Source organism: Cydia pomonella, chromosome 24, assembly GCF_033807575.1.
Source record: "Cydia pomonella isolate Wapato2018A chromosome 24, ilCydPomo1, whole genome shotgun sequence".
NCBI lineage: Eukaryota > Metazoa > Arthropoda > Insecta > Lepidoptera > Tortricidae > Cydia > Cydia pomonella.
This window is the reverse complement of record NC_084726.1, coordinates 9812131-9824713: the sequence shown is the minus strand read 5'-3', so window position 1 is coordinate 9824713 and position 12583 is coordinate 9812131. Positions and strand designations below refer to the sequence as shown.

At 38.5% G+C, this 12583-nt stretch overlaps 1 protein-coding gene across 1 annotated transcript in view; it reads right to left on the bottom strand.

Annotated features, from left to right (window-relative positions):
• Positions 1-12583, bottom strand: part of LOC133530949 (tyrosine-protein kinase-like otk) — a 71067-nt gene that overhangs the window by 16089 nt on the left and 42395 nt on the right. Inside the window, exons 3-10 of the mRNA XM_061869006.1 lie at positions 5247-5315; positions 4086-4198; positions 3620-3770; positions 2607-2750; positions 2249-2294; positions 1550-1680; positions 1085-1228; positions 299-415 (exon numbers count right to left, since the gene is read on the bottom strand). Coding sequence (XP_061724990.1) covers positions 299-415; positions 1085-1228; positions 1550-1680; positions 2249-2294; positions 2607-2750; positions 3620-3770; positions 4086-4198; positions 5247-5315 — 915 coding nt within the window. The remainder of the gene's footprint in view (positions 1-298; positions 416-1084; positions 1229-1549; positions 1681-2248; positions 2295-2606; positions 2751-3619; positions 3771-4085; positions 4199-5246; positions 5316-12583) is intronic.

The following is a 12583-nucleotide window of genomic DNA, read 5'->3' as shown; positions in this document are numbered from 1 at the left end:
CGCCATTTAATTTCCTTTAACGTACTTTACTCATACCCCGAAGTTAACGGAATCCAATTAAAACACGGTGTATAATACCCTAGATATAGAAAAGACTTGCAAATTCCAATTTAGTGTTGTGTTCCTACTGGTGGGTAAGGTTACCAGAGCTCAACGAGGGTGCGGGGTGTTAGGGTCGGCAACGGCGGCGGCCATAAGCTACGGTAACCGCTTACCATCAGGCGGGCCGTATGCTTGTTTGCCACCGACGTAGTATAAAAAAAAATGACGGCTCTCGCAGAGTTATTTTCTTACGAACCGCTGTCTCTGTCGTGTGGCAGTTTCCCGTTGGGAGCTCCGTTGGTCTTGGGTTTGTCCTCGCCTTCTTCCACCAACTTTTCGCGTCCTTCCGCCATTTCTAGCTCTATCTTTTCACCTGTGATTAAAAAATACAATTATATAACAACGATTTTGAAAAGTGAAAATAACAAAGAGAATTTGAAATAGAGGTGTATCGTCAAAGAAAACTTTGTAGCGAAATTTAATGCCATCTTTCGACACGCCATTTGATTTTGATAACCAATTCTAACAAATCTAAACTAGTTTGCGTTGTTTTATCACAGAGTTCCAATGGCCACCTCCTGTGTCCACCATCAGGTCAGCTCGATGGTACCATAATATTGCATTGCCACCCAAATTATATATGTAGGAGAAGTTTCAGCTCGATCAAATAATGGGAAATGGGTCTGATTTAGCTTGCAAGATTTGACTCGAACAAACCTACATATAAACATTGCAAGTTAAGTCTTTATAAGGCAGAGGGAATATATTTCCCACCTGATTTTGAAAGAAAGAAAGAAAAAATACATTTATTTAACGCCATGACATAGTCGGTTCCTTAACATAAGTATCCACTTTTATATACAACTATTATGGCTACTGAAGTGGGGGCACCGACCGTACAAACCGACCTAAAATAGGATCCCCACTCAGCATAATGCCGCGGCAATCCGTGGCGCTGGTTTTCTCTGGGGACCTAACTTTTGACCTTTATTTCAAAGTGATAGGGTTCAATTTTGCATAATTCCATCTTATTAAGTGTTACCACGCAAACGCCTCTCACGCCGACGACGCCGACAGTACAGCATCAGCGCCAGCACCAGTAGCATGTAGCCTGCTGCAACTCCTGCTGCCACTAGCACCGCTCGCCCGGCTCCAGATTCATTCCCGCCGTCCGCGTAGTAACCCTCTGTGAAACAATTGCTTTTATTTTCTCACACGTTTTAGAAAAGCAATATATTATACCTCAGCTGAAAATAAGGATTGCCTGCACTCGGTTCTTTCCAAGCCTCGGCTTCTAAACTCCCTTGTCAGGCAATCCCTTACTCCCCGTCCCTCAACACCCACTTCCAACTTCCGCAGGGTCGCCTTGTGGAGGGGAAAGCAGAGAAGAAATACTCAGACTCACTTTGAATACATATTCGCAATTCCTTTTAAATTTAAATTTGCTGCTTCTTAAAGTTTGCGTTTGAGATTCGTGATTAGACTAAAAACTTCGGTAAAAAATTACCTGGATGTACAGTAAGGATCAGTTCCGTGCGCGCCATACCGGCGGCGCTGCCCGCTGTACAAGCATAGCGGTCAGAGTCTTCACGCCGCGCTGAACGAATCCATAGGGATCCGTTATTTAGTAACAACATTCTGCAAAAAAAAACTTATTTTAAAGGCCAAGAGAAACGCTAGTATTATTCTATCGGGTGTCTATGCAAATTTAAGACTCCATTTATCTCTAGTTAACTGTTACTTTTATCCATAGAACACTATTTTTTTCCACAATTGGTTGAGTTGAGTTTCAAGGATGTAACTCTCTTATTTTACAATTCTCTCAGGATAGTCAGGGTAGATTCTTTTAATCTTTATTTAAAAATGCTGCCGGTGCGCGAACATCTACCTTGCAGCAATTAATTTACTTACTTGGACTCTATTGCCTAGGCAATAAGGGTGATGACATTTTGACTAAAATACAAATATCTCAGTTGTGCAATGGAATTCTGCTTGGTACACGGAAAACGAAATGAAGTACATAGAAATACCTACCTAATGACCTAACTCTCATTTCCGTTTTTGGACCAGGCTTCATACAAGTTGACCATGGTTCTATGATATTTATGATATTGCCACACTTTGTGGTAGCAAATGTCATGTAGTTTGATTCGACTCTAGAGCATAAATGATTTTTACTACTTTAAAGTGCTTTTGTATCTCTAACCTGGCGTGTGTTGCATTCACACCTCCTTCGACATCCACTCCATCTTCTGTAAATAAAAAACAACTCGAAGTTATACCGTAAGCATATTAAGGTTTAGAAATCTAGAATAATTATTATATTTATTTATTTAGAAACCAGCAAATAGTCATATAAACATATTAAATATGCAATATCAAAGATGTACCGAAACAAAAGAAAAAGACAACCATAAGACCTGGAAGTTCATAATCATAAATTATGTTAACTGAAGTAGCTAATGCATAAATGTATCAGATAGAAAAAATAACTGCTATATGTACATACTTAGGTTTTAAAGCAACTTACGTTCCACTAATCTTGATGTTATATTAAAACTCACGCGATTGGTTAATAATGGTGAGATTTCGGACCCAATGAGTCGTCGGCAACGGGTCGCCAATAGCTCGGCAGTTCAAAAGCGCGGATTGCCGCTCGCCGATGTGTATCTCCGTGTCCGGAAGAGGCTCGATTACTTTTGGTGACACTGAAAATAAATTAAAACAAACAATTATTGACCGAAATAAATGTCTTATACGAAGAATAAGTGACCAAGGCCTCCAGTGCCCAGGGCTGGAATCGAACCAGCGTCTGCTATCGAGGCAGGTGCCTGTTTAAAGAATTATTGATTCCAAAGAAAGGACGCTTATTACAAGGAATTTCGTACATTTTCCGCCTGCTCCTATCTCTACTGCACGTGCATCTGTTCCGGTCGCACAGTGTCATTGACCGCGCTCGGGCCCATGGGTGTGACTTGGACAGGAATATATTCCTCGTGCTCAGCGTCATTTCTTTAGAAGAGATGTATGCTGTATAGTCTAAGACAGTTACTACAATATGAGTACGGACTTGTAACGGAGGCTTAACCCTGAATGACTACGGACAGTCTTTGCAGCAGAAATGTCCAAGAGGGACCCCCTTCTGTTCGAGTCCACGGCCTAGGGCACGTACAAAGCGCTGCCTTCAGCAACGTGTGGTTTATACCGCGAAGAAGAAAGGATCATAACTTACTGACAACATCCAGGAGTATCTTCGCAGTGATGATGGTGTTTCCGCCATCAGTGGCTCGAGAAGTGTAGTTGGTTTCTCAACCGACGCCACATACGCGTACCAATTCATACATACTAGTTCGAGATCCAACGCGGCGTGTCTGCCGACAACTAGATCTTCTTTTTCTTCAGCGACTATGCACCCACTGTAGGGCATACGTCTACGCAGTGATGATGTGGTTACCATTAGTGGCTCTACAAGTGTAGTTTCCCACGCGGCGTTTTTCAGCCGATGCCACGTGCAGCGTACTGTTGGCCGAGCTCAAGCCTTCCGGCAATGTGTCTTCCGAATTTGTGTAGTTCTTACCAACGACATCGAGGTGTATCTCCGCAGTGATGGTGTGGTTACCATCAGTGGCTCGGCAAGTGTAGTTCCCAACGTGGCGTTTCTCAGCCGACGCCACGTGCAGCGTACCGTTGGCCGAGCTCAGACCTCCTGGCAACGCGTCTGCCGAATTCTGGAATACATGATTATATTAAGAGATTACTAACCGTCAAATTAAAAAACATGATGGTTTGGACCAAACATCGAACATCGAATTTCCCTGGCAGGTAACGAAAATATGGTATTAAAATAACAGTTGATTAAATATTTGCAAAGATAAACCTGACTAATATCTTTCGACGTGACACTTTTGGTTACGTTTGGTAATTATTTGAAAGTGCTATGTACATTAAAACAACCCGTAAGTTTTTGGGTATTTAACTTACTGCCTTAGTTTTATCAAAAGCAAAGCAGCTAATAGAACAAATAATCAACCAATAATACGTACCAAAAACCATTGTACGGTCGGAGAGAGCCCACCAGCCACTTTACAATGGATTTTCCCGGGTGTATTCAGTTCGATCTTCTTACTGAAAGGTTTTGGATCGAAGTGAAGCTCTTCTGTAAAAAAAAAACACATATTTTTTGACAAAAGCTTCGTCGAAGATCGTTTAAAAACCAGCTAATTTCAAGGTAATACTTATATGGAGTCAAATTCCAAACCCTTAAGTTAAGTTGAGTTAAAAACAGCGGCTGATAAGTATTTCACTTATTATTATTTTTATTCCCTATTCAATTGCCATAATATCATCATAGATTGCTTTCGCGTCTAGGATTAGCGCTATCCAACGTATCGCCTCTTGCTGCTGATTTTTTAGGGTTCCGTACCCAAAGGGTCAAACCGTCTGTCACCAGGCTGTATCTCATGAACCGTGATAGTTAGCCAGTTAAAATTTCTACAGATTATGTATTCCTGTTGCCGTTGTAACAACAAATACTAAAAACAGAATAAAATAAATATTTCTTTCCAATCTCGAGGTTTTCAAACAATCACCGAACTTTAAAAAAAATTATTCCTCACGGTACTTAAAGTTGTTACCAAAAAACAGTACACCCGCCATCCTGACAGTCAGAATGGCGGGTGTACTTTATTACGCTATATTCCCGTGGTTATTGGTAAATTCTATAAAAGCCAAATTTTTGTACCTTTTTTGTACCTTCATATTCAATTATAATATGAGCCATTTTATTTGTGGTTTCCAAGTTTTACTTATTTATATTTTGCTTGCTATTACACTTTTGCAGGCGTTATAATTTTTCAAGTTATCGATCTCATTTTTAAGAAAAAACGTTAAGGTACAATTATTTTTATAACGCTAGGAATTAGTACCTTTAATGTTTAATCTGTTATGTTCAAATAACTCAGAAAATCATGTCTCGCTCACGGCAATTCGTGCATCACGTAGGACGTAGGTAATAAAAGCAGCAAAGCATCGGACCTATCGCCTCTGTCGGGGAAGTGAGCGTGTTAAACACAATATTAAAGTTACGTTAATCCACCATGTCGAGTTTCAGTTACATTTAGTTCCGCTACTCGCCACGAGAGGTCGCTAATAGCCATCAACAGACAAACTGTCCAGTCTCAATTTACTGATTTGCATCAACATACCATTAGTAGCTCGGTGTTTTCTGTTGGTCTTGTGTTTGTGTATTCTATGCCCTGAATGGTGGTCGATACCTGTAAACAAAACCAAAGTATGTTAGATTAAAAAGTTTTTTTCTGAATAATATTCAAAATGCGCTTTCACGACACCATGCACGCATGTAAAGGTTCTCTTTATTTTCTTGCTACGAGGGACTAGAGAACGTTTTTGCCCGATTGTAAAACATACATTAACTATTTCACGGGTTGGGTTTACTTTTTTAGCAAAGGATATTTTATCAGACAACAAATCAAACTGGTTGTTATTAGGCTTCTAACTTATTGCCGTATACCACATGACTGTCCATTTTTTTTTCTACTTCAAAATTTTTCCATTCTCCATGATTTTTTAGTATGTTATTGACACAATGAAAACTAGGTTTATAGGTTTCACTTTTTTTTTTAATTTGCAAAACATTTTTCAAAAAAGCGATACCTATAAACCTAGAATATATTATGCAGAAGCGATTGACATCAAAAACAAAGTAATTTGTTAAGATTTAGTTAATAGTTAGAGGAAAACCGTTTTCGCCCGACATGGAATTTCATAGAAAAATTACCGTTACTACGTTAGATTCATAAAGTTATTCTTCCCTCTTAATGAGTTTGTGGGAGTAGAGGTGGATTTGTGTAAGATAGTTCCTATGATACCAATTTATTAAAAAATGTTAAATGTTCTTAATACCAACACATTTCATTTATACTTAAGGTGATTTGTAACATAACATAAACATTCCTAGTAACCCTTACTTATCTATATACGACGGCTACTAAGAACTGCACTTGCAATCATTGCATATTTCGCATCAAAGTTACGAAACAAAACATTCGCGCTTTTTATGTCACAAATACGAGTATCAATCCGTCTAAGGCCTGTACCGATAAAAAGCTGTAAATTTCAAACGGCTCTAATTTTGTTTCTAACCAAGATGACTATTTCTTACCGCGATAATAAGTTTAATTATTTATTATATTTTTTACGCTAAGCAACGTTTCACCGGTAAATAGAAGAGATCACTGTAAATTGGTATTTTCCAAATAGCAAGAAAATTAGTAACATATATGCTTGATTTCGAAATACTTAAAATTATTTCGAAGTTTCGTGCATTTCATAATAAATAACTAATTTAGTATGTTGTCTTTTGAACAGAGGCCTTGAAGCGGCAGACCTCTAGGAACAAGTGGCCTCTAGGCCCGTCAGAAATATTACTAATAGAATTTTCGAAAACGAAGCATGCCTGTCATATTTATCGTAAAAACTGGGGTATATATGTTGTTAAAGTGGAACGAACTACGAAACTCAGTTCAGTTCTTCGTACAAAGGTTAGTATAGCTAAAGTAATCAAAAATTTGTGTTATTTAATTCTAGGCCAAGTCGAAAATCATACAATTTCCTTCGTACAAAAATCGCATTCGGTAATTATTGAAGAGCAGAGTAAGATCACCAAACGTCCTATAGTGCCGTTCTCTCTATTATTGGGCTCAAATCAAAAGTATATTATAAGAGAAGAATGAAACAGCCAAAAAACATGAACATTTCCAGCAGGTGATGCGCTGATGCAGGCAAATATGAAAAACGCCTATGTACGCCTGCAACTCTAGAGGAGTTACATGCGCGTTGCCGACCCTAACACTCCGCACCCTCGTTGAGCTCTGGCAACCTTACTCGCCGGCAGGAACACAACACTATGAGTAGGGTCTAGTGTTATTTGGATGTTTTGGGTGTTATATGTATTATTTATATTATTTATTGTCTTCACACTTATGTCTTAGCAAATACCATACAAAATTAACTTGGTCCGATTCTAGTACGATCTATATGCGTTCAAAATGTCTTAAGCTCATTCAACACTTCATCACAGCACTATGAACTCGCCGAAGCTATATTTACCCGACTCCGAAAATAAGTAGTTCCAGTGGGTGTTCTAACATAAACACGAGCGTAAACGCGGCAACATCAAAGGGTAAACAGAACGTGGCCATAAACAAGTTCCTAGCCCAACACTATTCATAGAGATTACAACTGTACGAATTAGAGCCTTATAAGTTGGCCTTTAACCCTTTTCTTGGCAAATAAAAACATGAGTTCAATCCTCGAGTGTCCGGAGTCTGGAGTCCCGGGAGTTTCTACGCAGGAAGGTAGTGAAGAACAGAGCTACTAAACTTTCTAGAATACTTGTCGCGTGTGAGGGCACTAGTATCCCCCATATACACCTTTAGTCTAAAAGTTAGAATATCTATCCATTGTAGTGGTACCGGCCATTCTTCGTGACCAAAGTACTGAAGAAGACTAAGCTGAAAAAGAAGCCTCGATTTCCAGAGATCAAAAAAAGAAAAAGAAACTTAGAAAAAGATACAAAACGAAGGTGTAAAATTATGTATCTTTAAAGATACACTGCCAAGAAAAGGGCTAAAATAGTAATAGGCGTTTGTGATTGGGGGTCAAAGATGAATGCAGATGAATAAACCAGTTCGTATTTGACCGTATTTGACCGCCTAAATGAGTTTTATTTACAAATACCTAAGTGACTATATAGCTAAATATATACCTAAATCATATAAACTATGTCACCGCCCCTTCTGTCACCCCGTCTGTGCATACACGAATATTTTAAAGCCCTAGTATGGTAGTATATCAAGATAAAAAAATACCTGAAAATTGAAGCAAAAATATAATAGGTTATAAATATTCATAATTTAAGAGATATAATCGGCCCTTAACTAGAGCTGGCGTATTTTTTAAAGTACAGCAGGCGCTCGGTAGTTCGGCGCTCGTCCATCTGGCGGTAAGCGTCTCAGATGGCCTGCTCTATAATCCGGCAGTTTACACAGCCGAACGCCGGATTACAGAGCGATTGCATTGTTCGGTAGTGCCACGTGTTTTTTTCGTGCTTTTATTTCCATACAAATCCATTAATCCGGCAGTTTTAACAATCCGGCAAATGAGAAAAAATCGGTTGCTGGATTACTGAGCGCCTTCGGTAGTTTATGTTATCTTTCACCGCCAAAGATGTCAATAGATGCATGCGGCTACAATATAAATGAAAATATTTATAAATTTCACGAAGCTGGCTATCAGGGTAACATGAAAAAAAAAACGAAAATTAAACATATATATACCTATAGCAACAACAAAGTGAACAAGCTTTCTAAACAATGTTGACTTTTTAAATGCTGTGGCTACACAATAATCTAATATCGCCGAGACACATAAACAATAAGTTCGTTTGAGTTTAGTTAATTTATGGCTTGCACCGTAAGCTCAGACAGGCAGACGGTTTATGGCTCGACAAACTAATAATTATGACATTGAATCGTGGCTAATACCTATTATTATGAAACTGTAAATAGTAGGTAGTACGATGTTGGTTAGTAATAATAATATATTCTTTATCGTGCACAAAGTTTAAAAGTTAAAAATTACACAGAAAACTAAATACAAGTTTAAGACTAGGTAACAACAGGCGGTCTTATCGCTAAAACGATCTCTTCCAGATAATTTCTGCGTAACAGGAAAGTTATGTACTTACAACTTTGAACGGGCAGTGCCGATATAAATATAAATCAACAAACTGTTTTTATTTTTATAAACTTTAAAATACTATTAGTCAGTATTCACTAAATACGAAAAATTTAAAGAATAGGTAGCGTAAAATGGGCATTGTTCCAAATTAAGAAGTTTCAGTCTCAGAAGAAAAAAATCTAAATATCTAGACATATAAAATTGGCACGACTCTTAATTCATCTTCACCATCTCATAGAGAAATAAAGTTTCCTTACTTAATAATAATAAGTAGTATGACAAGTAAATCGTTTTATTAATAAGTATTAAACTCGCCTCATTGGCAAATAAAAAAAAATCGATTGGGCCTGATAGAGCAAAAAATGGTCTTTAGAAAAAAATACAAAAAGAGGGTGTTACACTATGTATCTTATAAGATACAGTGTCAAGAAAAGAAAACTTAATACTTTTCAAGATAACATTTTATTACAGATACGTTTTCGCAAAGATTGCCTAAAACTTATTATAGATTTTTTTTATCTGTGTGAAGTGAGAGAACTCTAATAGCTTAGCTTATAGTCAGACCAAGATTTTGATAGCCCAGATAGTGCAAGTGTCAAGTAAACGTCATAATTTCATAGAAGTTCGACGTTTAAAATAACCCGTGCACCGTCTGGGCTAGCCTGCTGCCAGCCTATCTTTGTTTAACTACTTATTTCTCTATGGATATCTACACCCTGAACTCCGATCGTCATTTATTTCTTTATGATAAAGTATATTTACTGTCAATAGAAGCGTACCTTCGCTTGTGGCTGACAAAGTCCGAGCCTCTTCAAATAAGACTTTACGACTGTTTGTGTACAGTAATCTAATCTGTGGCATGCACATCGGTACGATATTCAACACGGAGTGATTGACACAGTACACACAGGTCACATACATGCCATTATGAAGGCACACAGACCTAACCACGAGTTAGTAACCTGGAGATAGGTGACGGCAAGAGTGAGGTGAATGATTACTGATTACACACAGTTGTTACACGGCATCATTATTTTATAGAAACTAAACTACCCTAGAATCTCTAGATGTCTTATGTATCGTCGGCTGTGCCATACCCATTTTTGAGAAAAATCTTTATTTAATGATTCCTAAAATAGCAAATAACTGCAAATAACTATAACTGACACCAATCGGTTTAAAAAAAAACATTTTTCAATAATGTGCCATACACGCTTTTACTTCAGAAAAGTATCAAGTTGTGATATATGCAAAACTTTGTGGAACACGGATATGCAAACGGGTGTGGCAATAATAAAAATTGCTTTTATTACATGATTACCACTATATTCAAAATATTTCAGTTAAATAAATGTATATTTCCTAAATATAAAACTCATCGAAAAATATGTTTTTTCCTTCTCGCGTTCCTGCGAACTGCAAAAAGTGGCGTATGGTACAAACGTATTCTGACCCGACGATATGCATATGCATACAGAGTAGTAGGCAGATCAGGCTGAGCTGAGGATATTGTCCCACACGCATGTATTTTTCCTTCAACGCAAACGAAGTCGCGGGCAGAACTAGTTAAAACATATTTAAAACCGTGTCTATCATGACTTTATTTAAAGCCTATGGCCTGCTTGATGGCATGCAGTTTCCGTAATTCATGGACGCCTGCAACTCCAGATGTGTAACACGCGCCCACCCTCGTTTAGTTCCGGCAACCTTACTAACCGGCAGGAATACAACACTATGAGTTATCTTAAAAACAAAATAATTCACTTATTTTTTTATACTACGTCGATGACAAACAAGCATACGGCTCGCCCGATGTTAAGCAGCCTTCGTAACCTATGTACGCCTGCAACTCCAGAGGAGTTTCATGCGCGTTGCCGACCCTCACACTCCGCACCCTCGATGAGCTCTGGCAACCTAACTCACTAGCAGGAACACAACATTATGAGTAGAGTATGCTTGTTTGCCACCGTCGTGGTATAAAAAAAAGGATACGCAAGGATAGACCTAAGCCCTCCTATGTGTATACATACAACGCGGCCGGTCAACTATACTGTTGTGAATGTGAAAGGGTGTTTAAGAGCAAGTTTGGCCTGGCCAGCCACATAAGAGCTCATGAAAGGAAAAACCCTTGATTGCTGAGGTCGCCGTCATCGAAATCGATGTGGAGGACTATATATATATAAAAAAGAGTAATTTATGGAGTTGTAGCCACACACCGAAGTTTTTATACTATATTAAACCTCAAAAGTGTGTATAAACTGCCACGTTGTCGACAACTTATCAACGACGGGTCATGCGTAACATCCATCAACACGACGTCACATCACTACGTAGTCCGTAACGTCCGACTTGTTGACGGGCCGTGTACACAGTGACGTCACGTGTTGCTTCACTCAACATGTTCTTAGTACGGTCGTTACCGCTTAGCGAATGGAACAGATTATACTTCAAAGCTGAGAATCTACGTAACGAATAGGCATATCTTTCTATGAAATGTGCTGGATGAACTCTGTACCTATTCCAGGTCTGGTTGCATCAGCGGAGAGAATAAAGGTGACGCAACTAGTCGGACGTCGGACTAAGCTAACTTTGCATGGCATTTTCAAAGACAATGTGTGGGAATGTCATAATTAATGTCAAAACGTTTATAATGCCACTCCCTCAGTTTGTTCTGTTCAAGTCGGTGCAAATCCAGCCTATCCACAGTCTTTCCATCCGTAGCTTTTACTCCGAGATCATTTGTGCCAGAATGCTGTAATTTGGGACGGTTATATAAATCTATCATGCTGACAAAGTGGTAAAATAAAACCTAGATTTAGTGGGGTATACGTAGTCTAATTTTAGTTACGCTTACGATACCTATATGTAGTTTACAACTACTAAGTAGCTAGCATGTCAAGCGGCAAGACTCGCGACATAGCATCTTATGCATAGTACGACTTCAATTTGATAGCTATGTAGTTACTTTATCTTCCGTGAGATGTGTAGAGAGCTTGATGCTTTACAGTTTCAAAATTAAATACCCTTTGTATCTTAAAGCCTTACTACCTTAGCACCTCAGCGCCTCTAGCGGCGCCGCGACGAACTAGTCATAATGGCGCTGGTAACCATGGCAACGGTCATAAAATTTTACGAGCAGCGCCCCCACGCGCACAAAACGGTACGCTGCAGCGCTATGTATTAGATTAGGGGTGCTATTCTGATCCCTTACCTAACAATTTTAAATGAACCAGTATTATGTAGGAGCATCGACTTATACTGACTTATGCCTACCTAGTTATTGGTAAAGTTCTCATTTTTTTAATTAAATTTTATTAGGTACCGTCAAATATGTGCACAAAGTGCTCAAAATATCTGAATATATTATAGGCTAAAGCCGATAATACGGTGTTATTCAGATATTTGCGAGCACCAAGTTCGAAGATCTATCTCACAGCATGGTACTTTTAAACAAGCGTTGTTAAAGTAAGTATTACATTAAGAGAGAATATACTAAGCTTTACATTCACCTAATTAGACACTTATAGTTCGTGTCATCCACGATGACGCGCAGATTTGTCAAATCTAACCTTTAATAACATGATATTCCGAGTCAAGGTACGCGTCTTCGTGAATGACACTATCTATAAAGCCCTGAACTAAACCAACAGCGAATCTCTTTCAAACGAACACAGAAAAGTCCAAGTTACGTCGGTTTTCGCAAAGGGAATAAGTCTATGTGGCTCAATTTCATTTCAAAACTATTCGATTAGGTGAAGTGTTGACTCGAGGGCTATATATT